This window comes from Bufo bufo, chromosome 9 (assembly GCF_905171765.1).
Source record: "Bufo bufo chromosome 9, aBufBuf1.1, whole genome shotgun sequence".
NCBI classification, from domain to species: domain Eukaryota; kingdom Metazoa; phylum Chordata; class Amphibia; order Anura; family Bufonidae; genus Bufo; species Bufo bufo.
The window spans coordinates 169,847,853-169,874,700 of record NC_053397.1 but is presented as its reverse complement, the minus strand read 5'-3'; the positions used below and the strand labels follow the sequence as shown (position 1 = coordinate 169,874,700).

The 26,848-nt window shown below is 45.3% G+C and overlaps 1 protein-coding gene across 2 annotated transcripts in view; it reads left to right on the top strand.

Moving 5' to 3' along the window:
- Positions 1 to 2,288: 2,288 nt before the first annotated feature.
- The window catches only part of CYTH4 (cytohesin 4), a 65,576-nt gene continuing 41,016 nt past the window's right edge, over positions 2,289 to 26,848 (top strand). Inside the window, exons 1-5 of one of the 2 annotated variants that reach the window (XM_040407320.1) lie at positions 2,289 to 2,885; positions 19,160 to 19,233; positions 20,581 to 20,645; positions 22,223 to 22,289; positions 24,277 to 24,395. In XM_040407320.1, coding sequence (XP_040263254.1) covers positions 2,789 to 2,885; positions 19,160 to 19,233; positions 20,581 to 20,645; positions 22,223 to 22,289; positions 24,277 to 24,395 — 422 coding nt within the window. In that variant the 5' untranslated portion in view covers positions 2,289 to 2,788. The remainder of the gene's footprint in view (positions 2,886 to 19,159; positions 19,234 to 20,580; positions 20,646 to 22,222; positions 22,290 to 24,276; positions 24,396 to 26,848) is intronic. The other variant, XM_040407321.1, reaches the window with a different exon arrangement.

Genomic DNA, 26,848 nt, shown 5'->3' with positions numbered 1-26,848 from the left:
TGAACCCAAAAAACTCATTAATATCAAAGCTGAATATTTTTGGAAGTAGTTTTTAGTTTGTTTTTAGTTTTAGCTATTTTAGGGGGATATCTGTGTGTGCAGGTGACTATTACTGTGCATAATTATTAGGCAACTTAACAAAAAACAAATATATACCCATTTCAATTATTTATTTTTACCAGTGAAACCAATATAACATCTCAACATTCACAAATATACATTTCTGACATTCAAAAACAAAACAAAACAAATCAGTGACCAATATAGCCACCTTTCTTTGCAAGGACACTCAAAAGCCTGCCATCCATGGATTCTGTCAGTGTTTTGATCTGTTCACCATCAACATTGCGTGCAGCAGCAACCACAGCCTCCCAGACACTGTTCAGAGAGGTGTACTGTTTTCCCTCCTTGTAAATCTCACATTTGATGATGGACCACAGGTTCTCAATGGGGTTCAGATCAGGTGAACAAGGAGGCCATGTCATTAGATTTTCTTCTTTTATACCCTTTCTTGCCAGCCACGCTGTGAAGTACTTGGACACGTGTGATGGAGCATTGTCCTGCATGAAAATCATGTTTTTCTTGAAGGATGCAGACTTCTTCCTGTACCACTGCTTGAAGAAGGTGTCTTCCAGAAACTGGCAGTAGGACTGGGAGTTGAGCTTGACTCCATCCTCAACCCGAAAAGGCCCCACAAGCTCATCTTTGATGATACCAGCCCAAACCAGTACTCCACCTCCACCTTGCTGGCGTCTGAGTCGGACTGGAGCTCTCTGCCCTTTACCAATCCAGCCACGGGCCCATCCATCTGGCCCATCAAGACTCACTCTCATTTCATCAGTCCATAAAACCTTAGAAAAATCAGTCTTGAGATATTTCTTGGCCCAGTCTTGACGTTTCAGCTTGTGTGTCTTGTTCAGTGGTGGTCGTCTTTCAGCCTTTCTTACCTTGGCCATGTCTCTGAGTATTGCACACCTTGTGCTTTTGGGCACTCCAGTGATGTTGCAGCTCTGAAATATGGCCAAACTGGTGGCAAGTGGCATCTTGGCAGCTGCACGCTTGACTTTTCTCAGTTCATGGGCAGTTTTTTTGCGCCTTGGTTTTTCCACACGCTTCTTGCGACCCTGTTGACTATTTTGAATGAAACGCTTGATTGTTCGATGATCACGCTTCAGAAGCTTTGCAATTTTAAGAGTGCTGCATCCCTCTGCAAGATATCTCACTATTTTTGACTTTTCTGAGCCTGTCAAGTCCTTCTTTTGACCCATTTTGCCAAAGGAGATGCACATCACCTAATATGCTTAATTGGTAGTAGGCTTTCGAGCCTATACAGCTTGGAGTAAGACAACATGCATAAAGAGGATGATGTGGTCAAAATACTCATTTGCCTAATAATTCTGCACGCAGTGTATTTCAGCACCAGCACAAACATAAACCAAATAAACACCTGCCCGTCTGGGCTCTACCTAATACATATGTTGTCTGTACTTCACCTATAGAGCGTAGTTCACAAACAGGTATCAGGTTGCAACCCTCGGCAGGTCAGCTCACCAGGCACAGTCCCACACAGGGGAGAGATCCCGCTTCACACAGCCTTGTGGCCCCTCAGCCCTCCAGGCTGAGACCACACAGAGGCTTTCCCCTCTCTAGGGTCACTTCTTCTCCCCTGGACTCCTACACTGAGGCTTGGTTAATCCCTTAGTGATTACAGCCAGCTGGCCTCACCTGTGTTGGAATAGGGGTGTGGACTGCAATATCCACCACCTCTACACCTCTATCATCTATGAGGCCTGTCAATGCCTCACACTATCAGAAAAGGCAGAAATTCATAAAAAAATAACAAACAAAGAGATACCATCTTTTCTGAAAAATGTGGAGTCCTAGGAGACCAGAGGGAATAATCTATCAAATTTCAGGGCAATTGGAGCAACTTTGGTGCAGGTAGAATCGATTTGGGTCCGAACTAAACTTTTTGAAAAATTTGACAAACCTGAAATGAACCGAATCTCAAAAGGTTTGCTCATATCTAGTTGACACATTTCTAGCCTCTACCTTCTTCTCACGTTATAGAAGTAACTAGCATACAAAAAGATCTTGCAGGAAGCATAATTAATATAGAAAAAGATCTGCTTTTAGAGAACTTGTGGTTGCAGATAGAGGAACTTGCAGAGAGGGGTGGGCTTGAAACAGACAAAGAGATACGAAAGGGTTAAAGGGAGAGGTGGGCAGATTTGGACACAGAAAAGGTATCTTTGCAAAATCTAAGAAAGAGAAACAATAGTAAGCACCAACCAGACCGGGGTGCAACATATTACTAGTTTGTGAATTAACAATATGTGTATGTAGCTTAGGTGATGGTGAGGCAGGGTTAGGAAGTGTGACTTCATCAAGCACAGCACTAACCGCAACGTGCCTGTCCTCTTCCTGTTACCAGGATCTTACTTTGTCACCAGTTTATCTGTACATAGACGTTGTGACGGGATTACATTTAAAGTCACTATAGTATGTTGCAGTGCAGGACATAGGACGAGTGGTGACTTATTGGTACATTGTGCAAGCAGATTACAGAAGGAGTGGAAAGTAAAGGATGCAAGCAATCTTGTAAACAATGAGATACACAGGAAACATGGATCAGTCGGTATAATGAACAGAAAAGCCATTTAATTATGAAAAGAAAAGATACAGACATACTGGATCAAGAGATCAAAAGAGAAAAAACACAACCGTAGGCAAGAGCAACTAAGAGTCTTGGTACGAAGTGGAAAAAAAGTGGAAAACGTTATATTAAATGGAGAGCAGAGACACAGCAAGATATGTAATGCTATCATCAGGGTCGCCAACTAAAGAGAGAGGGGTCCAACTTTTAATGGAGGACCATGAAAATGGTAAGTACCTACTTATTTACTACTACAGGTAAGAACTTTTTGGTGTTGTTGTTGCTGTGTACTGCTTTATGATCTGAGGATTAAGTTGACTAATTTTGATTAAGGGCTCATGCATATGACCGTACAGGGTATATTGGGTCTGCATCCGATCTGCAGTTTTTGTGGATCACACGTGGACCCATTCATTTCTATGGGGCCGTTCCACAAATTATAAAACATGTCCTATTCTTGTCTGTTTTGAGGACAATAGGAATTTATACAATATGGCCCTCTGAAAGTGCAGCATGCACATGACTAATACAGTATCCATATTTTGTGGATCCATGGTTTGGGGACCTCAAAATGGTAACGGCTATGTACATGAGCCCTTAAAGGGGTTGTCTCATCTTAGACATTGGTGGCATATTGCTAGGATATGTCACCAATGTCAGATAGGTGCTGGTTCCACATCTGGGACCTACATCTATCTGAAGAACGAGACCCAAAGTGAGAGGAGAACACGCATACACAGCCACCCTCATTTATTTCTGCGGAACTGCTGAGAATAGCCAAGAGCTGTCTCGGCTGTCTCCAATAGTCCCATATAAGTGAAACGACCAAAGGCCACACTTGCGAAGTGTGCTCTCTATCATTCCCATGGAACTTCTGAAAATTGAAGAGTGCTCTCGCTCAGCTATATTCCCATAGAAATTAATGGAGAGCATGCGTTGTGCGCTCTCCTTCACTTTTGGTGGCCCATTCTGGAGATAAGTGCGGGTCTCAAAGGTGGGACTCTCATCTATCTGGCTTTGATGGCATATCCTACTGAAATTATATCTGGGATGACACACCCATTAATATATTGTGATAAATAAAATAGAAATGTGAAATTCCACATGGATTCAATATGAACAGACTATAAGCTGACATATGAGATAAGAGGAAGACTTTAGGCAGAACATAATTTATACCCTGCCTGGGTATAACCAGTGAGGCACTGGGTTTTTGCCACAGATATACTAGTGACTGTATCATAGTTTTTAATAGATTTTTGTAGATTTATATTTATGGAATTGCTTTCTGAGCAGTAATCTGGTATATTCTGAAAAGTGGCTCCAATGTGGATTTTCTCTTTTAGCTTTTACCCACATCACCAACCCTAAAATGTTGCAAGTTCCTTGCTCTGAGATTTACTGTGGTTTCTGCTTTGTGTTTTTTTTTTTGTACTTTACGCATTATTCCATGAGTTTTATGTTATGTTGTGCCTAACCCTTAACATTTGAATTTCCAGGGATGCTCATTTGAGAGATGCATTGACCATTGTTAGGATAAGGTTCCATTTGTGACACTAATATGAGATTGTTGTCCAAATACACTTATGAGATTTGCACTATATCACATGCAATTTTTGCCCTAGTATTAAAAAGCAATTTCCAGGAATACATAGATAGGTATTGTTGAATATTTGGTCCTATTTGATGCTGATGAGTAGGCAAGATAACTTATCTTAACATACAATGCACAAACATACAGACATGATGTGGATCAGCTCACTACAATATATATATATATATATATATATAAAGTATATATCAGTAAGCATCTTGTATGGCCATAATACTACAGTAAGTGGTACACTGGTTTCTGATGGAATGCAAATGTGTTTAACTTCACAGCCAACTTCTAAATTGCTCTAGTGCATTTTAAATGGAAAAAGGGAGCAACTTTAGTGGTATTATTGACTAAAAATGTTATGTATACCGCCACAGTGCAGACCTATGTGTCCATATGGTAACAGTATAGACTACAAAAGAATCCTCTACCTGTTGCTAAAGATGCACTCTTAAAGGGGGAACTTACTCTAGACAGTGCATAATGCCTCTTTTTTGTTAAACAAAATCGTATTCAATTGATCCCTTGGGTGTTCACTATACGCACGTTTCTAAATTAACCCATTTCCTTGCATGATTTCCTCCTCTGTGATTTCCTTTGCTTCCGTACAATGCAATACATTGGCCAGTGCTTTGTAATTTCCTCTACTCTTTGCAATTCCTTGTAGCTTTTGTAGCTATACTTCCATTTTAATAACATGCTTATGTCATTGGTACTGTCTGCTTTAAAGGGAGTCTGTCAGCAGTTTTGACCAAGCTAATGTGCTCACACCACTCAGTAAGTTTCAGGGAGAGTAGGACAAACTTACATTGGCAAAGCTTTTAATATCAGCAGTAGTGTGAGTATGAACATTTATTCTGCTCCTGCAAGTGCACTAGGGGCAATGCTTCACTGTGAACTGCAATTACACTTTGCATTGAGCTGCTTCACATCCCCTCTACACAGCTAGGAGACCACTATATCTGTTACTCAGAGCAGAAGGAGGACTGCGAAGCGGCTCAATGCAGACAGCTCTTTACACTAACCTTCTACCTCCAGTGCACTTGCAGGAGCAGAATCTGGCAGATTAAAAGTTCATATACATACTACTTCTGATGATAAAAGCTCCACAGAAGTTATGTTTTTACTGCTCTCCCCAAACCCCTACCTAGTGCTGTCAGAAGTTTTACAAAAAAGCTGTCAGACTCCCTTTGATTGCATCAGAGTGTTGATAAAAAGCACAAAAGACAGAAAGAAACGTATTCTCTGCAAGCTTTGAACTGACAAATTCTGACTGTCTGCTACTAGGCCATGAGTAAAATAAAAAAAATAAAAAAAGGCTGCCAAATAAAGCATTCTAGTAGTGTACGATTAACTTGCATGTAGAAGCAGTGAATTAATTTTAGACATTCTCCATATGGTGGAATCGTTGTTCGCTGTTGATCAGTATTGTCCTTGCCATTGTTCTCTGCATGGTTACAAGTCACTTGGGGCACATAAAAATGTGGAATGCTTTTAATAGCAAACAGGCCCAGACACTTCCTTATTTTGTAATAAATAGCTCAATGCACCACACATACAACTGAATTTGTACTTTAGATAGTTTTTGTAATAGCATTGCTTGGCCCTGATCAAGGTTCTGAAATCTGCTGTCAACAGCAGTAATATAAGGAAATGAAAATAGACTCTCACAGGGAAGCGCGTGTGAGTCTGCTGGGATCGTTTAATTGAAATTAAAGGCAATGTAAACTTTTGGGGCAATTTTCTTTATGATTGCATTTTACTCATTTTGGGCTAAAAGTATACTTTTTTTCAGTTGGTTCAGCCGTTTTTGAGATACAAGGGTTAAAAAAATCAGTCCGTTGGCAGAGTATCACTTCTCAGTCCTGTCAGCTGATGGCTCATGTTAAGTCTTATCTTTGATCTCCTGACCTCATAAACATTCATGACGAGGGTATTGGTTATCCGCGTTCGCCTCTTCCATTTACCTTCATATCCTTCTTTTACCCTTTTACCACCATTACACCTCCCCGCCACAGAGCCCCAATCCCAATAACAACTCGGACCACCAACTGGAAATGTAATGGCCACAGCAGCCGTTTATTAAATAACAATTACAACAATAACATAACATAATACTGTAAAACCCCAATGGGGGAAGGTCCTTGAAGCCCCCAAAACATCGAGTTGTCGAACCGGGGTGAGCCATTCTTGCCTCCAGCCGTAACGCCCAGCTCAAAGGCACCACTGAATGACCCCCCCTCGATTCACCACAACCGCTCGGTCCACCTGGGAGTCCAGCCCCCCCCCAGTTGTCCTCAGATTCCACCGTGCCCAACTCCAAGGACCCCCCCCACCGCCACCCATGATCGGACTTGACCACCTCAACTCCGGGCGTTCCTCCACAACCTTAGGGCCACCTCAATGCCATCCTGCAACGCCAAACTCCACATATCCAGCCCCACCGCATTCAAATGCACTCCGTCCGATCTCCAAAAAGCCCCCGTTTCAGCCTCCAAATCCCTATGCCTGACTACCACCGCCCCGTTCCTAGCCATAAAACGCCCGATTGCCCTATTCACCTTTACCCTCGCCTTATTCACCGCATCCACAGACCGAGCCTCCCTCCACACCTGCCGGGGAACAATATCAGACCATACGGTCACCATACCCGGAAATAACTACCACAACCGTAAGAAATCCCACTTGACCTCCTTAATCAGCTCCCGAATAGGCTTTGCCGCCAAATCGTTGCCCCCCGCATGTACCACCAACACATCCGGTGCCCTATCCATCCTCACGAACCTATGAATTTCAGGCAGCACCCCCTTCCAAACCATACCCCGCCTCCCAATCCACCTTACCCCCGCAGACTCCCTGTCAAATCCTAGCTGTTGACCGTCCGGCCGAACCGCTGCCCGGACAGCCCCCCAGAAGACATAAGAATGCCCCAAAATCCACACCAGAGCGGGCGCTGCATCTGCAACGAGAGAAACAAAAGAACAATACCGCAGCTTTGCACCAACACAACAAACCTAAACACCAAACCCCCCCCCTGTTCTCTATAGGCGATCCAAACGAACATAAGACTTAAACCTCGCCGACTCCCAACGACCAATCCTCTTAATAACATCGTCACCAAGCCCCCATCTAGCCACTTCCGTCGCTGCCCAAATCCTAAAGGAGTGGCTAGAATACCCCCTCTTATCCACCCCCACCCGGCTCAAACACCTTGAAAAAATAGCAGAAAACTGGAAGCAAGACAAAAAGGTGCCATCCGCATGAACCAACAATGGGGACCCTTCCCCTCCACCTATCCCATAATCCCACAAACATTGAACCGGGCACATATCACAACCCTCCACCCGGAAAAGCACCACCTTCCGCCCTCTACCCAACGTATCCGTCTTCGACCGCCGGATAACAAACTCCACCCTATCTTCAAACAACTCAACATCCCTCCTCAAAAGTCCCCCTACCCGACTCATCGACGGACACACCAACTCCCCCACACGCATTGCCCCAAAAAATGCCAGCGAGAAAGCCAACCGAAACAACCGCGTTTCCCCTTCCGACCGACAAACCGTCCGCAACTGCCCCCCCAACTTAAGCAACAACCCAAACGAGACTGGCCTCCTCCCATCCACCCCAGCACCCATCCTCCTCCACCCTTTTAATGCCTGCACCACCAAAAAGGACTTCGTAGCACCCACCATCCGCCGAGCCTTAAAACCAAAAGCCAACCCAGCCATGTAACTGTTAACCTTGCTAACCGACCAAACCTGCTCCCTACCATGACCCAAAAACATTAACAAAGCCAACTCCGGCTCCTCCATCCCCCCTCCCAAAACGGCACACCAATCCTTCCAGGCCCTCCAAGCCCTCATATACGTATCCCACGTACCCGGAGCCAATGACGCCCGAATAAGCCCCATCAATGCTCCTCCAACAGCTCCCACAGGCAAGCCGGACACTCCAAACCAACCGCATCCGCCTCCGGAGCCAACTGCCGAAAACGATTCCACTGCGAACAAGAAAGGGCGTCAGCAATACAATTGTCCACCCCTGGCACATGTACCGCTACAACCCAAGCATTAAGCGACAAGCACTCTAACACTAACCGCTCCAGCAGCCGCACCACCAATGGCGACGACGCCGACAGACCATTTATCGCTTGATTTATCGCCCATATTGTCGCAGTGAAAACGAACCTTCCTGTCCCGGAACCGCTCTCCCCACAACGCAACCGCCAGCACAATAGGGAACAACTCCAACAAAGCTAAATTCCTCACCCAGCCCCGTTCCACCCAAACCGCTGGCCAAACCCCAGCGCACCATTGACCTCCACAAAATGCCCAAAAACCTGAACCCCCCGCCGCATCAGTGAATAACTCAAAATCAAAAGCCTCAACCACTCCCCCCATAAACAGCGAGCGACCGTTGTACTGGTCCAGAAAAGAACTCCAAACCTGTAAGTCCGCCTGCAGCTCCCTCCCTAACCGAATATAATGATGCGGAACCACCACCACCCCGGTCGCCTGCGCCAACCGCCTACAGAACACTCGCCCCATGGTCATTATCCGGCAAGCGAAATTAAGCTTCCCAACAGCGACTGAAGCTCCCTCAACTGCAACTTTTTCGCCCGAATCGCCCTAGCCACCAAACCTTTCAGATCTTCCAGCTTATCACCCGGCAACCGGCACTCCATCCTCACCGAATCAATCACTATGCCAAGGAAACTCAATTCCGTTACCGGCCCCACCGTCTTACCCTCCGCCAGCGAGACCCCAAACTTCCCAAAAATCTGATACCCGCAAATTGCAAACAGGTGGCTCCAAAAACAGACCCGCCATCCGCCCAAGCATCACCTCCTTCCCCAACTTCTCCCCCACCACCTTAGGATGCTCCCTAGCAGACCGCAAATTCTTCCTGAGCAACACCGCATCCCCCGGCACGAACGGAATTCTAAACCCTTCCGCAAAACCCAAAACTAACAAACCCGCCGCCTCCCTATTGGGGTACCTATCTAAGTACGGTTTCATCTTTTCCAGCCGAACCGGCGTCACCCCCTTTTCCAAAACCATCCCCCCCCTCTCTGCTTGCCCCCCTTAAAACACCTCGCTGCCCCATGATTCCCTCCACAGCCTGAGCATTCGTGCTTAAATTTACATTTAGCCCCGAACCTACAGTTGCCTTCATTGAAGGCAAAACACAGTCCCCTCGCTGAGGCAACCGCTGTATTGCCCATCCCCCCACTACTACCTTCCCCACGAAAGGGCTGCCCCGAACGCACTGGGGCCATAACCTTTAACCACAAGGCAATATCCTTATGGTTCCACCGCATCTCAGGGCGAACCGCCTTCCGCTGCCGGAACTGCTCATCGTAACGCAACCACGCCACCCCCCCATACACCCGATACGCTTCACCGATTGCGTCCAAATAACAAAACAACCCCGAACAAGCCTCCGGCGTCTTCTCCCCAATCACACTCGCCAATATCGCGAACGCCTGCAACCAGTTCGCGAACGTCCGCGGTATTAACCTATAACGGCGCTTCTCCTCCTCCTCCCGCTTACCATCCTCCCTTCGCACCCTATCCAAATTGAAGCTCTCCAAAGGAAGCAGGGAAAATATCTCCACATATTCCCCCTTCCAAATCCTCTCCCTCACCTCCGACTTCAAATGCGCCCCCAACGGGCCCTCAAAGCAAACATAAACCTCCCCCTTCGCCTTATCATCCACCCGAACAGAATCCTCCTCCCCTTCCGCTCCCGCCTGCGTCTGCACTGACACCCCCACACCCGGCAACCCCCGTTGCTGCTCCCCCGATGACCCTGCACTCGCAGCCAACCCGTGCACGCCCCAGGCCTGTAACGGCGTCCCCCCACTCAACCCCCAACTAGCAACCAACCCTGCCAAACCCCCCAACAATTGCCCCAGGCCCTTACTCAACTCTAACTGGGAGACACCCCCCACCCCAGCCCCCACACCCTGCACTACCTGCGCAAGTGGTCCCCATGCAATCTCACCTGGCTGCCTGGGAGCTGTGTTCCCATCAGCCGCAAGTCCTGACTCCTGAAGATCTCTCCTCTGCGTCACGCCGTCACCGTCCTGCTGTCCTCTGGACCCGCTGGGACGTCCTCTCCAGGATAGACCATGAAGCTGGAACCCTCATCTTCACTTTGCCTCCTGGCAAGGCAGGAACGTGCGGTGCAGCAGGACCCCTCCACGGCCCGGACCGCCTGACATCTCCTGGGACTGGCCGACTCCTGTCCCCTGGCCCCACGCAGACCAGGGACACCGGGGTTAACGGTCGCTTCTGAACTGCTCCTGGGGGCGGAGCCTCTTGCACTGCTTGCCTCCTGGGGCCTGCTGCCACCGACGGATCCACCTGCAGCATCCCCGCGCTGTACGCCTGACCTCCCACGCCGAGGGGCCGCCTCTGTGCCTGGAGTTACAGAGGCGTCCGCAGTACCCGGTCCCGCTCCCACGACGTCGCCGCTTGCAGGAGTAGATGGCCGGGCCCGGCCACCCACCAGGCTCCGCCCACATTGAGGATTCCTCCCATGTCGGGGCCTGGAGGAAGCTGGTGTCGGCGGCACCCGACGTGGAGCCCGAGGGGGGAAGCCGATGGTGAAAGGCGCGCCGGCGGCCTGGCCCGTCGTGGCCGTAAAACAGGTGGGTGAGGCAGAACGGACACCTCACCCGGCCCCCTCAGCAGCAGCTGAATCTGCTCTTGAGCCCACGCTGGGCCCCTCACCTCCGCCGCTGCCCGCAATTCCCCGATCATGGCCTCCAGTTGCTGCATCTTTCCGGTAAGCTAGCTCTCAGCTTTTTCTCTTTCCCAAAATGGCCCCTGCCTTCCTCTTCCCTGCCTATTTAACCCCTTAACTCCACCCCCTCACTCAACCTAACCTATCCTAACCTTTCTCCCTGCCATAGCCCCCTCCCTCTCCCCTAGCCCGACCACTCCCCCCCCAGCTCACTAAACCAAACCCCCGTCAAGGGGGCCTCCCCTAAAGGTGGCTCCGCCCCCCCTCAGTCCGGCCATTGCTTTATAGTTTAAACTGATAACAAAATAGCTTACATGACTGATTATGAAGTCAGGAGATCAGAAATGAGGCTTCCCATGAGCTGTCAGCTAACAGGACTTAAAAGTGATAAAGAAGTGACAGATTTTTTTAAACCCTTGTATATAAAAAGCGGCTGAGCATTTTTAAGAAAGACCAATAGAAAACATGATATTTAGGCCGAAATAAGTAAAATGCAATCATAAAAAAATTTCCACAAAGGTATCCATATCCTTTAAGATCTTGGAGTGCACACGTTTTACATGGTTTACTTTAGGCCAAGCTTACATTTTCTGGTGCAGTGTATGATTCTGCACAAAATAGTTCTATTCCTTCTGACCTGGACTACAAAGTCTCAGCCAGTTTTGAATTGAATGGGTTGTCCCATCATGCCATTTCCATGGTGAGATGGGAGCAAGCATTGGCCTCACAGGTGGTCGGAATTATAAAAATGGCTGAGAGGCCCACAGTCTGCTGTTTCCTTCACTCCCGAGTTATGGAAGCAGTGTGGCCTGCCGTGCTACGCTGTTTGTGTAGCTCCCATGCACTGCAAGTTATGAAAAGAATTGACAGTGTTATGCCTTTGAACCCTTTTTTGACCTTACACCAGTTTGGGCTTCAATACTATAATATAGTAACTTACTTACAATGTCTCTGTAATTTTGTTACTAGAAATACCAGGCATTAGTGTACATATTAAGTTCTTGGCATCCTCACAAGTTCGGAAATGAGAGACCTCCAGAATACAGTATTTTGCGATACGATATATGGATGTTATAAAAAAATAATAATACTAGCCCGTGCTGCATTTTGGTTGGAGCTTCTGTTACTGATACTACGAAGGTGCTTAGCAAATCACTCTCCGACTAGTAATAAGATGCTACTGATTGCTAAAATTTTGCAGCTTCACCTTCCTTCTCCTTATCTTTAAGGGCTGTATTACACCAGTCGATAAATCAGACGATTGTTGGGAAGGAGACGTTCGTTCCCAGCAATCGCCTGCTAGTCACTGGAGGATACTGCTGCTATTAAATACAGATCTCCTCCACAGTATGGGGAGGAGCGATGTCACGGCCTATGGTGTGAGTTGTGACACTGTTGCCACACTTGCGGTTGCCCGTCCCCGGCGTGACAATATGACCACAATGGCTCCTTGCTTGGAGCCTTCGGAAGAAAGCCCAGCATGTGTCGCCTGCCATTTTCAGGCGCACATACTTATCCTCCGGAGCGAGGGTGAAAGGCGAGATGCTGTTAACAGTGCGTGTCCCTATGACAGTTGGTCGCAGTTGGTGTGAACCGTCACTGGTGTTTGCGTCCCTCCTCGTCCTTTCCTCAGTGGTTCAGGTGCTTGTGTTGTGTGCTGGATGCATTCCTTGGTGTACTGGCTGTGTGCTTGTTGGGGATGCATGCCAGCAGCGACTTGCTGTGAACCGTGTCTGAAGTGGACGCAGCGTTCAGTGCGGTTTCTCTGGGCTGTTTGGTGGCTGGTTGTCACCGCCAGCTCTCTGAGAAGGTCTGCCAGACGGTGTTCTGTACCTCTTGCATGATGTTCTTTGTTTTGGTTTCACTTTGTCATCTCCTTTCCTTCTCCCAGCTGTCACCTATTTACACTAATTGCCTCCCTTTATATTCCCTCCCATACTGCCTCACTTTGCGGTTTATACTACTTCCTGGATTGAAGTGTTCACTGCTGGAGACTCCTGTTTCTGCTTGTTCAGATAAGTCCTTTCATGTATTGAAAGATGCATTTGCTTTTCATGAGAGACCTGCCTCATTGGAGACTGTCATGTCTCTAGCTGTTCTTATTGACAGGCGTCTTAGAGAGAGAGGAGACACCACTCCTTCCTGTTATATTCAGTCCAAGGACAGTGGGGCGGTCTCATTCAGTGCGCAGGGGCCTCAGTCTCTCTCAATCCCCTCTGAGCAGGAGGCCATGCAGCTGGGTTTGCTTGCCTCTGATAGTAGAGGATTCAGCTCTCAGAGGAGAGTTTGTTTCTGTTGTGGGGGTATAAATCATTTGGCTAATGTTTGCCCCTCTAGGAGATTCAGGGAGTTTTCTGAGGGTAATAAAGAAACAAAGAAAAAAAAACTCTAAAAACTTTCAATTTGCTACTATTGGCAAGGTTGATGCGGAAATTGAAGGTTTGTGGTTGGCTTGTAGTTCCCGTTTTGTCCTACCTGCCAGGGTGGCGCTAGAGAGCAAGAACATTGTTTGTGAGATTTTTGTAGATCGTGGAGCAGCTGTCAATCTCATTGATAATAAATTTGCTATAACACATGGTTTCCAGGTATGCACTTTGGAAAAGGATATACCTGTTTTTGCTATCGATTCCGCTCCACTTTCTCAAAAATTGTTAAAGGGCATAGTTCACAATATCCGTTTGACTGTGGGTGATGCTCATGTTGAGGATATGTCAAGTTTCGTCCTAAGCGGATTACCTACTCCTCTAGTGTTGGGGCTACCCTGGCTCACTAAACATAACCCCACCATTGATTGGCAAGCAAGGCAAATAAATGGTTGGAGTGACTTTTGCAGAGAGAATTGCCTCACGGCGTCTCTTTCAGAGGTTTCTACCAAGACTGTACCATCTTTTCTCTCTGAATTTTCGGATGTGTTTTCCGAGAGTGGTATCCAGGAGCTGCCCCCTCACCGGGAGTACGATTGCCCTATTAATCTCATCCCAGGCGCCAAGCTGCCAAAATCACGTTTATACAATCTCTCCCAACCTGAAAGAGTCGCTATGCGTACTTATATCTCTGAGAGCCTGAGAAAGGGACACATCTGACCCTCGAAGTCACCTGTTGCCGCTGTTTTTTTTTTTGTTAAGAAAAAAGATGGTTCTTCAGGGAGCTGAACTGAATCACAATTCTTGACCCATATCCGCTTCCTCTGATCCCGGACCTGTTTAACCAGATTGTTGGGGCTAAAGTTTTTCTAAGTTGGATTTAAGAGAGGCATACAACCTAGTCAGGGTCAGGGAAGGGGACGAATGGAAGACGGCCTTCAATACCCCTGAGGGCCATTTAGAGAATTTGGTTATGCCCTTTGGTTTGATGAATGCTCCGGCCGTCTTCCAACATTTTGTGAACAGCATTTTTTATCATTTATTTGGGAAATTTGTACTGGTGTATCTAGATGACATTTAGATTTTTTCTCCTGATTTCAAAACTGATAGGGACCACCTATGTCAGGTCTTGCTCATTCTGTGGGAGAATAAATTGTACGCTAAACTGGAAAAATGTGTGTTTGCGGTTCCGGAGATTCAATTTCTTGGTTTTCTTCTCTCCGCTTCTGGTTTGCGCATGGACCCTGAGAAGGTCCGCGCTGTGCTTGATTGGGAGCTTCCAGAGAATCAGAAGGCGCTGATGCGGTTTTTGGGTTTTGCCAATTATTACAGAAAGTTCATTTTGAATTATTCCTCTGTTGTTAAGCACCTGACTGATATGACTAAAAAGGGGGTAGATTTTTTCCTCCTGGTCGGTAGATGCGCTTAAGGCCTTTTCTTGTATCAAAGAGAGTTTTGCTTCCGCTCCCATTTTGGTACAACCTGATGTCTCTCTACCTTTTATTGTTGAGGTGGACGCTTCTGAGGTGGGTGTGGGTGCGGTCTTATCTCAGGGTTCCTCTCCTGCCAAATGGCGACCATGTGCCTTTTTTCCCAAGGAAACTCTCGTCCGCAGAGAGAAATTACGATGTGGGAGATAGGGAGTTGTTGGCCATCAAATTAGCTTTTTAGGAATGGCGCCATTGGCTAGAGGGAGCCAGACACCCTATTACCGTGTTTACCGACCATAAGAATCTGGCCTACTTGGAATCAGCCAAGCGTCTGAACCCAAGACAGGCCAGATGGACTTTATTCTTTTCTAGGTTTAATTTTCTTGTCGCGTTCCGCCCTGGGGTTAAAAATGTGAAGGCTGATGCCCTGTCACGTTGTTTTCCGGAAGGGGGGAACTTTGAAGACCCGGGTCCCATTTTGGCTGAATGGGTGGTCGTCTCTGCTCTTTTCCCTGATTTGGAGGCAGAGGTTCAGGCAGCCCAGGCAGAGGCTCCTGATCTTTGTCCTCCTGGGAGATTGTTTGTGCCTCTCGCTTTACGACACAAGGTTTTTAAGGAGCACCACGATACTGTCCTTGCTGGGCACCCGGGGAGTAGAGCCCCAGTGGATCTCATTGCTTGGAGATTCTGGTGACCGGCTCTTCGTAAGACGGTTGAGGGTTTTGTGGCAGCCTGCGAGACCTGCGCTCATGCTAAGTTCCCTCATATACGGCCATCGGGTTCTCTGACCCATTCCTTACCGTCCTTGGACGCATCTATCCATGGACTTCATTACGGACCTGCCTCGTTCCTTGGGGAAGACTGTGATTCTGGTAGTAGTGGACTGTTTTAGCAAAATGGCGCATTTCATTCCCTTTCCTGGTTTACCCAATGCTAAGATGCTGGCGCAAGCATTTTTTGATCACATTGTCAAATTGCATGGCATTCCTTCAGACATCGTTTCTGATAGGGGCACGCAATTTGTTTCCAGATTCTGGAAGGCCTTCTGTTCTCGCTTGGGGGTTCGGTTTTCGTTCTCTTCTGCTTTTCACCCGCAGTCGAATGGTCAGACCGAACACGTCAATCAGAATCTGGAGACATATCTGCGCTGTTTTGTGGCAGAGAATCAGGAGGATTGGTTGTCTTTTTTGTCCGTTGCTGAGTTTGCTTTAAATAACCGTCGCCAGGAGTCCTCTGATAAGTCAGCATTTTTTGGTGCATATGGGTTTCATCGGCAGTTTGGGACATTCTCTGGAGAGGGGTCTTCTGGTTTACCTGATGAGGAGAGATTTTCCTCGTCTTTGTCATTTATTTGACAAAAGATTCAGGGTAATCTGAAGAGGATGAGTGAGAGATATAAGCGTGTGGCGGATAAGAGACGTGTGCCTGGTCCGGACCTGAATGTGGGTGATCTGGTGTGGTTGTCTACAAAGAATATCAAACTGAAGGTTCCCTCCTGGAAGTTGGGTCCTAAGTTTATTGGGCCTTACAAGATCTTGTCCGTCATCAATCCCGTTGCCTTCCGTCTTGATCTTCCTCAGACTTGGAAGATCCATAATGTTTTTCACAGGTCCCTATTAAAACCTTATGTCCAACCCACTGTACCCTCCTCTTTGCCTCCTCCTCCGATTGTTGTTGATGGTAATCTTGAATTTCAGGTCTCTAGGATTGTGGATTCTTGCTTTATCCGCGGTTCTCTCCAGTACCTAGTTCATTGGGAGGGTTATGGTCCTGAGGAGAGGATGTGGGTCCCAGTGGCGGACATTAAGGCCACTCGTCTCATCAGGGCTTTCCATAGGTCCCATCCTGAGAAGGTGGGCTCTGAGTGTCCGGAGACCACCCGTAGAGGGAGGGGTACTGTCACCGCCAGCTCTCTGAGAAGGTATGGCAGATGTTCTTCTGTACCTCTTGCATGATATTCTTTATTTTGGTTTCACTTCGTCATCTCCTTTCCTTCTCCCAGCTGTCACCTATTTACACTAATTTCCTCCCTTTATATTCCCTCCCATACTGCCTCACTTTGCGGTTTATACTACTTCCTTGATTGAAGTGTTCACTGCTGGAGACTCCTGTTTCTGCTTGTTCAGATAAGTCCTTTCGTGTATTGTGTTTCCTTGCTGGCTTGATTCTAGGTGACCCTGACTCCCTCCGTATTAAGTGCAGGGAGCCGGTGGTCGTGTCCCCTCACTATTATAGGGTTTTCAGGTGTCACATAGTCTAGGTACGAGGGCATGCAATCGTCTACCTCTGAGACCCTTGTATGTGCTTAGCAGTCAGGGTGAGCTCTTAGGGTTTTATAGGGGTCACCTTTTTGCTCTTTCGTTTGGGATCAAACCAGTCGGATGTTTATCCATAACTCCCAGCTATCTGCAACATCATCCGTGACACTGGTGCCCTGGTTCCTGTTTGTTGTTCCAGAGGCTGGCGGCAGTCTTAGAGAGACATCCTTGCTCTGACACTGATCCTGTTACTTTCCCCTACACCCCCGTCCTGTTGTTTTTTGGGTGTTCTGTTTAGTTCCCCTTTTTTTGGGTGGGGGGGCTTTGAGGGGTGGGAGTGTCACGGCCTATGGTGTGAACTGTGACACTGTTGCCACACTTGCGGTTGCCCGTCCCCGGTGTGACAAGCGATCACTAATGCCATCACTTGTCCCCATACGGAATGCTTAGTTGCCAGCAGCAGACCGTGATTAGACGGCACAATCTGCCTTCGGCAAGGAATGATTTTTAAACTTGCTAAAAGATTGTTATTGCCCGAAGAACAAGCATTTGCTCGTTCATCAGATAATCTGCGGCAGTATTATACAGGCAGATCATTGATAATGAGCGTTTATATGAATGCTTGTCAATGATGATTTGCCCGACAATGAGCCTGTGTAATACAGCCTTAAGCCAGCATACAATTTAACCTGGTGTGTTTATCACCTTAAATCTGTTGATGGAGCCAGGGCTGATACTAGCCTTTCTGCTGCCTAAAATTGAAATGATAGTATATATATAATGCCTTCCTCTCTGTAGTCCGCCTGTAGTACAATGCCCCCATATATATTGCTCTCCCCCATGTAGCATAATGCCCTCTTATATGTAATGCTCCCCCCGCCCCTCTAATGTACCCAGTAGTGTCAACATATACATTAAAACAAAATAAATAAATCTCACCTGTGTCCTGTTCTCCGATGCAGTCTGTGATGCCCCATAGGTTTCTACACACTTGCGCCCTTAGTTGCCGCGTCCAGATGGTCGGTCACTGGTGGCCCGATGATGTGGTCAGGAAGGCCTGCTTCAGGATACATGTTTTCAAGACCATGTCATTGTGCTGCCTGAGACCAGGCACAGGGGGTTGAGATGATGTCATCACAATCTCCTACACTATTCTACAGCCTTTTAGGCTTCAGGCATAGCACCGTTCGGCTTATTAAGTTGAACGGTGGAAATGGGAGCCAGGAGCTCCTGTACCCTGCCATAAACCACCACAACCCTCAGAGGTAGGTTGGCTGCTGCCTGAGGCAAGATGCTCATCTTGCCTCATGGCAGAAGAGAGCCTGGCTGGAGCTATCTCACAACAGGACACTGAATTAAGATAATGGAGACCACAGCATCAGCAAGTGTGACATTTCAAGGGGTTGTCCAGCATTTACTAAACAATGGCTTATCCTTAGGATTGGCCATCACGATCAGCTGTTTGGTGTTTCTCTGTCACAGGAAGTCTCCGCCAGCACCACACAGCTCCATCAAACTTGTAGTGGAGGGAACATCTTACTACAGCGCTACTCCTCCTCTTGCTGCTCACTCTTCCTGCTCATCCTCCTCCATCCTTTTTTCTTCACCTCCACACAGACTGAAGTAAGAGCTGCAGGTACAGTGCATGGAGCTTTCACTTCAACCAGCCCTTGGTCTTGTTTTAAAGTCAATGTTATTCTTCTTGCTGCCTTCTAGCCTGGCAAAGAGCCCAGAGAATTGGACCCCTTCTGTAGCCACACAGTCCTAGCTGTACTCACTCAAAACAGAATTGTCCTATTCTGCTTGAACAAACCCAATTTCTGCCAATCAATAGGTGTGATGAATTATATCTGGCATCATGCAGTGCTCCTCCTCTCACCGGTGCTTGAAAGCTGCAGAGTATACAGTGCATGCACATACAAGGCAGCTGTCAGTCACTGGTGGTAATACTTATACTCTAATACTGCATATAACCAGTATTAATAAGGTTCCACCCTTATGGAAGCATGATAGCATTAAAAAATTTGCTGATCTTTGGGTCATTTCTACAAGTATTTTCATTATTTCTAAATCCATGATTTGTCTTTTTTTTTCAACAGGAAACAAAATGGGTCACACAAAGGAGGCTAAGATCACTTCATCCACTAGAAATGAGCTATTGGAACAAATTAAAGTGTGTTGGTAGCCCACTCTAAAATCTTTCCTATGCTGCTTAATTCAGATTTCTTTATGCTTTATTTATGATTTTATTTCAAGTTTTTTTTTGCATTACTGAGATTGAATGGTAGTGCTCATTTTGCAGTATTGAGACTACTGTAAGACTCCACAGCAACACAGAGTAGACCAAAGCATGTCAGATTTATTATGGCGGTACTGAAATGTGTAAGGAATTGCTGTAAACTCTATAGTACACTACACTTAAAATGAATATTCACCTTTTAATAATATTGTTTTACAGTAGGTCCAAAATTTTATGCATTTTAATTTATTAGTTTCAGTATTAATTTTATTAATTTGGAAATACATCTTTATAGCTGTCGTAGTTTCCCATTTCCTATGTAGAGCTCCAAACCCCCTGGATAGATATAGAGTTGAATGACAATATTTGTGCTCCCTGCAGGCACCACTAAGGGGACTTATGAGCTTTATTAGACTTTTAATAAAGGAAATACAACACTGTCACAATCTAGAAAAAGAGAGCCAAATATACTGAAAAAACATCGGTCACAATTCACAATCACATCTACTGAACCAAGCCCAAAATTGGGCAACACGTGCCTTCACCACATTACCTTTGCGACTCATTGAGAAAGGTCCAGGATGGACCGAAACATCTGAAAAGTCACAAGTTTTCTCTAAGTAACAGATACATATAAATATCTGTATGGGTTCAATATGCTGGAATGTGTTACCTTGATTTCAATTGACACAATTTGTATGATATAATAAATAATTAATTGCATCTAATAGACTAAGTTTGCGTGGAATTCTCAACTCTACTAAGCCCAAAATTGAGACCTGGGACTATTGTGCAATAGGGGTTCGTAAAACTAAGGTCCAACAGCAGGGTGGACTGGCCATAGACCAAACAGGCAAATTTCACCCAAGCCCTCCTCATGGCTGCCAGAAAGGTACAGAAACACCTTCTTATGTTTTCCCTGCCTACATGTGTTGGCCCTGCCTTCTGTCAAGTTGGACCCACCTACAATGTGGGGTCAATTTTAGTTATTTTTTCCAGGGCCACTTTTAAGTTCCCAGTCCACCTCTGACCAACAGCAATAGCAATCAAGGTTATCATAAATTACAATTGACATTTGTAATCTGGTTTTAATGAGTTCTACATTATTGAATGTGAGACAGATACTTTCAATATATACTCAATGTACTCTCTGTTTCTGCATTTTTGTCCTCATCAGTCTAATTACATATACTTTACTACATCTCGAATCTGTGTATTCATGTCAGTGATCATTTTGAAACCCTCTGTTTTGTTTTCTTTCTTCTTACCTACTGGGTGCAGAACTTGCAAAATGACATAACAGAAATTGTGGCTGAAATAGATGATTTTGAGCGTCTGCAGTCGAGGTCAGTGGAATTTGCTGTATATATGCTGTGCATAGACATACATAACAGTTTTAAACACTCACTGTGCATGCTTTTAGCATAAATAGTGCAGGCATATATGAGAAACATAGTAATATACCTTATGAGAGAAAAATGCCTCTTTAATTATGAGACACTTCTCCATCACCCATGCCCCCTGAACTGAACTACCCTCAATTTGTAGCTAAAACCCATCTTGAGTAATGAGACGGACTATCAGCTGACTGAGAGATCAAGTTACATGCTGGATAGGGGAGGGAGGAGTAATCTGTTAGAGGGAGACAGAGGCAAAGACACACAGAGCTGCTACTGCTGGCTGTAGTAAATTTTCTCACTCCAGTGCTTGATTCACAGCTGCACTGCTCATTACTACTGTATAACATCCTCTATGTTGGTGTTGTGGTTACTTGTTGAGGGCAGTGGCAGATTAAGTAGACCATAGGTCCTAGGTTGTTCCCAAAACTTGCCCCCCATCCCCACCACTGCATTGCCTTGATTTATACTCAACATCAACCTTCTGTGCTTTTTACACTGTGGATTTTGTCATGGATCCATGACCAAATCCACAATCAATCTGTTACAAAGCTGCAAGATAAATTGACATGTTACAGATTTAAAATTTGCACCGCATGTCAGTTTCCATGTGGATTCTGTGCACAAATGTGAAATTTGTTTAAATCTCATCCACTTCGCTGATTCTGTGTGTAATTTTACATCAGAAAATCTGCAGCATACATACTCCCCAGAGCAGACCCCCTGATTATTAACAACTACAGATTCAATAACAGAACCTGACAAAGTCCCAAAATAAATAGACTCCTGAGCCAGATCCTCTAAATGCAGTTCCAAACCAGACTCCCTAATGACAGACCAAAACCAGAATTGAATATTATAAATGCAGTCTCCCAAACCAGACCCCGTAAATATAGATCCAGGAAGACTTTATTATCAGTGGTCCTGGGGTCCCCTAAATTTGGACCCCAGGCCCCCAGATAATAGACACCAGATGCCACACACTTACTCGGCAGCTTCTCCTCTACCTCCATGCTGCTCTCTCCTGTAGCTTGAAGCCCTTCATAGGTCGTCTGACCATCTGAAAGCCTATCTGCGAGTCCTGCAGAAAGTTAAACACTGTTTTGGGGCAATTTGCAGGAAAAAACTCAATAAAACTGCAATGTGACAGTTTTTTTCAATAAAACTAAAATTTTCTTAAAGTGTTTGTGTGGGGGCGTGGGGCTCTGACAACCTCCGCCCCAAGGTGGCCACTCAAATCAAAAATATTATAATTTGCTGTTGTATTAGGGTGTGCCACAGACAGAGAATGGAGCAGGATTCCCTCTTCTCTGTGTTTACAGTGTATGGGAGACATTATAGCAGTTAGCCTCCACTGACTACCTCTGGGAAAACTAACAATTAGAAATGAATAAATGTGGAATACAAGTCATGTAATGGTTATATATAGAGCTACTTCTCACGGACAAACACACACAGGACAGCTTATACTGGAAAGTCACCTGAAATGACAAGTACATATTAAGTTTTGATCTGTTTTCTCATAGTCGAAAAATACAGCGGGACAATGAACTGCTTAGTGCAAGCAGGAAATTTAACATGGATCCAGAAAAGGTGAGTTTTAGAGGACAACAAAATGATGAGGAAATGCATAGCATGTTAATAACATATCTAGACTTTAAACTTTCTTTAATACACTAGACCAGTGGCAGGGGCTTATCTGCAGGGGGTGCAGAAGTAGAAGTTAGACCAAGACAGCGGTGCTTGAGTTGGAGGCCCTTGTCTCACATAGGAAGATATGAGTAATCTGAATGGCACATGTCTGGAGTGGGTCCAGTTACAGATTTTGCATTAAGGCCTAATGGTATGACCACACAATATGGTCGTGATCCTTTCAGGTCATGGGCATCTGCAGTCAAGAACCATCAGCTGCCTGATATTTAACTAATAAAGACTGCACTGATGAGGCGGTCTGTATTCATAATGGCTGCTTGGTATTGAAGGTGCCGCATGACCATTAAGAATTCAGACTGCCTATACAGTGTGGTCTTCATTAGTTAGATATCATGCAGCTGTGGCTTAAAAGGCTGTGCTGTTCTTGACCGCAGTTGGCCGTGACTCGAAAGGATCACGACCGCGCCGTGTGGTTGTACCCTTAATACTTCAAGTTGCGCCCTTTGTGTGGCACCTGCATCCATAGTTGTACATTCACTAGAGCTAAAGGACCACAGATTGCACACCACCACTCCTGACTACGTGTTTCCTTTTGTGAGAGAACCAGGTCTGTTGGTGGTCCGAATTATCTTCAACTTTACAGTTGAACTCCACAATGTACTGTATCTGTAGTATGGCATAAATTATTGCTAGTCTACGTACATAGAATTGTAATAATTTTTATATAAGACATGGATAAAGGTAGAGTGCCCACAGAGAGGCTTCAGTGTAGTTTACAAGCAGGCTTTTATGCAAGATTTGTAACACCAAGGAAGGAAGGATGTAGCAACTCGTAATGAAGGGCTGCCAAGTGCTGGACATAGTATCTATTTTATGTGCATAATTTGAGTTTTACATTGAAATAGAAAAAACTAGTAAAAAAAAGTAGTAAAGTTGCAAATGTCAGTGTATAGTGTGTACATGCAATAAAAGAAACATTATCAAAAGGTGTATTATCATAGGTGCTTATTATAGCTTTCATATATGCTGCACATGAAAGGAAACATGTTGCGGGGATCAGGTAACTACAAATAGGATTGTTTTAAAAAGCTTTGTGCACTTTTATAAATTTCGATACTAGCCTTTTCTACCTGTTGAAAAAGCCATTCTCACCTGCTACCTGCCTCTGCATTCTTGCTCTCTGGCTCCCTTTTGCAGTCTTCCAGTCTCCATCCTTGAAACGACTGGATGGACAGTTTCACATAGACCTCTGCAGCCAATGACTGGCCTCAGCAGTGGCATGTACGGAAGTAGCACTTTGCCACTGGGTCATGTGCCATTTGGAGGACCACGTCACCACTGATGCCAGTCATTGCCTGCAGCAGTGCATGTGACCCCCATCCATCCTTCCAGAAGTGTCCAGGATGGGGAAGACCACAGAAGAAAGTTAGGGTCCCAGGAAGTTGCAGCCTGAGGAAAAAATTTAAATGGCACCCCCCCTTCCATGCCAAATTCTTGACCTAACCCCTTCCCTCCAGCCAGAAGTGTAACTTGACCAGCATGTATTTTCTATAATACCGATGTCTTATTATGCACCACAAGGGTCTTTGGACCCCCTCAGGCTGCTGGGCCCGGTCGTAACTGCCCCCCCCCCCATAGCTACGTCCCTGTGTACAATACCAAAATGTAATACAGCTAAGCTAGCGTCTCTGATCATAGAGGGGTTGCCTAATAGGGCACAGCTGCATCCAAGTATCCAACACTCACACTGAATACATTAAGCAGGAGGTAATTGCCATGGAAAGATGGTTTTACCCATTTAGATGCTTTTGTTAAATTATATTTGTAATACTTCCCCTTAATATGGCCTTATAGCGGTTAGTAGATGCCTTATTTCTATGCAATGCAAATGTCATTAAATGTATTATTTGTAATGTATGGCCTCCAGGGAATTCAATTGCTAATTACAAAGAAGTTTGTGGAAAAAGAGCCAGAACAAATAGCCAGCTTCTTATACAATGGTGCAGGACTCAGCAAGGCTGCCATAGGGGAATACCTCGGACAAAGGTTAGTACATGTCCATGCACAGGCACAGCAGTAGTCGGTCATCCGTATAGCTAGCATGTGGGATAAATCATATTTAAGTCAGCATTATATTGCAGCCATAGAGCAGTCCTTGGGATCATTACCCTAATGACAACGCTGCTAATTGTCTCTTAATTGCTATTAGATTTTACAATGCATTACAAGAGTAAAAACAACTACAAATTATAGTGCACATAACAAATAGCATGACTACCGACACACGCTTATCTCCTAGCTCTGCGCCGTGTGGACCTTCAAGCTGCAGAACAAATTGGTTTACAATATTTGCAGAAATAGTAACAGTCTGTTTATCCGCTTTCATTACTGACCTTTTACGCCTGCCATTTCCTTTATACCGGAACAATCATCAGGAGAACGCTGCAAACATGGATGTCAGTGTGAGACCACACCTGCCAGACCATGCACAAAAAGGCACACTACACAATAACCATTCATTTAATGTAATATACAAATACAGTTGATAAATAAGTGAAACACTTGGAATTACACGGATTTTTGCAGCAATTACTAATAAACTGTGATCTGAGTGTTACCTAAATGACAATTATAGACAGGCACAATTTAATTAAATAACACACAAATAGTTGTAACCTTCTTTTACTTAGCACATTGGGGGTCATTTACTAAAGACTTGCATTACACAGTCCAGTCTTAGGCTACTTTCACACTTGCGTTGTTGTTTTCTGGTATTGTCGAGATCCTTTTAGTCCTCATGTATTCTGAATGGAAAGAGATCCTTTCAGGATGTATCAAGACGTCTTCCGTTCAGGCAGCATTCCGTTTTATGACCGGACACAAAACTGCTGCAAGATGCGGTTTTGTGTCCGGTCATAAAAATGGGGGAAAAAAAGATCCAGCACTGAAAACAATGTAAGTCAATGGTGACGGATCCCTTTTTTTAGCAGCCTAAAAAAACGGATCCGTCACCTATTGACTTTCAATGTATCTAGTGACAGATCCGTTTTTTGTCTGTTTTGATTTCACACATCCGCATCCTAACAGAACGGATGCATCCTGATGTGCAAAATCAAAACTGATCCATTTAATTCTGGTATTGAGATCCTCTGCCAGATCTCAATACTGGAATTAACAACTCAAGTGTGAAAGCAGCCTTAGTAAAAAAAAAAAAGCCTTCTAAGATATTAAGCAGTATAGGCCTCCTAACAAATGTGTTGCCTCTTTACTAGTCCATGTGCCTGAAACTAAAATCCACACCAGCTAGGATCAGGCATACATTTCAGTTATAAATTATGCCAGTTTTCTGGAGTAATTGACAGTAAATGTTTTGGGCTACAATGGTTTTGTCCACTTTCGCTAATCCCTGCCCACTTCTTAAGAAGGTGTAAAGAGCAGTGTAGATGTAGATGTAGATGTAAATGACCTCTATTGAGTAAATTTCTATAATACATGGAGAAAAAGTAAGTGAACTTCTGTGTTACTGACTTCTGCAAGCATTAATTGACAAAATATAAGAAGACATTTTAAGTGTGGGTTTTACATGCAATTTGCCTATTAAATAAAGGCATACAAAGCCTGGTTACTGGCAAACCTGTTCTTCTCAACAACTTTTAGAAGACCTTGAAATGTGAGTGATACTGTCACGGTCCCTCCTGTGAGAGAGAAATTAGAAGATGGGATAGAATAGCTGCACGTGAGGCTATCTGACAGTTCTCTCTGTTTTTCTCTATGTATGTTGTTGTTTGGCAGGATCTCACCTCTCCTCAGGTGCCGCTCGTTATCAGTGATGAGGCTGTATTTAGATCAGCCTCACACTGCTGACCATGTGGCTGATAGTTTCTGCTTGGAGTTGCTAGTGCTGGTTTGTCTTGGATATCCTGTTTCTCCAGACATCTCTAAGCTAATACTTGTTGCCTACGCTGTTTCTTATTATCTGGAGTGTGTTGTTTCTAGGCCTCAGGGAGATGCAGGTTCCTTCATTCTGGAAGGAACCAGCTGTCTCATCCCCTGCTACCTATCCTAGGGCTCGTCAGTTTTAGCAGGGCTTTTAGGTATCTGGTGTAAGAGTATTTCCACCATCAGGATCTGCTCATACTGGCAAGAGTTAGGGAAAGGCCTAGGGATTACTAGGAGGTCACCATCCCTCCTCCTTAGATTTTGAGGCCTAGATTGTTGTCTATTCGTTGTGGTGTGTATTTGGTGTTTTCCCTTCCCCTTAACCTGTGACAGATACATGAAGCTGGAAAAGAATACAAAACCATTGCTAAAGACCTGGATACACATCTATATGTAAATAAAGAAAGTTTGGGACTATTATAACCCTCTCAATGAGTGAGTGTCCTGTCAAGACCACTCTAAGTAAATCAATGAAAAAAAAAAATGAAAACGAGTTGTGTTTTGGAATGGTCAAGTCAAAGTCCTCTTAACCCTATTGAGATGCTGTGACATGACCTGAG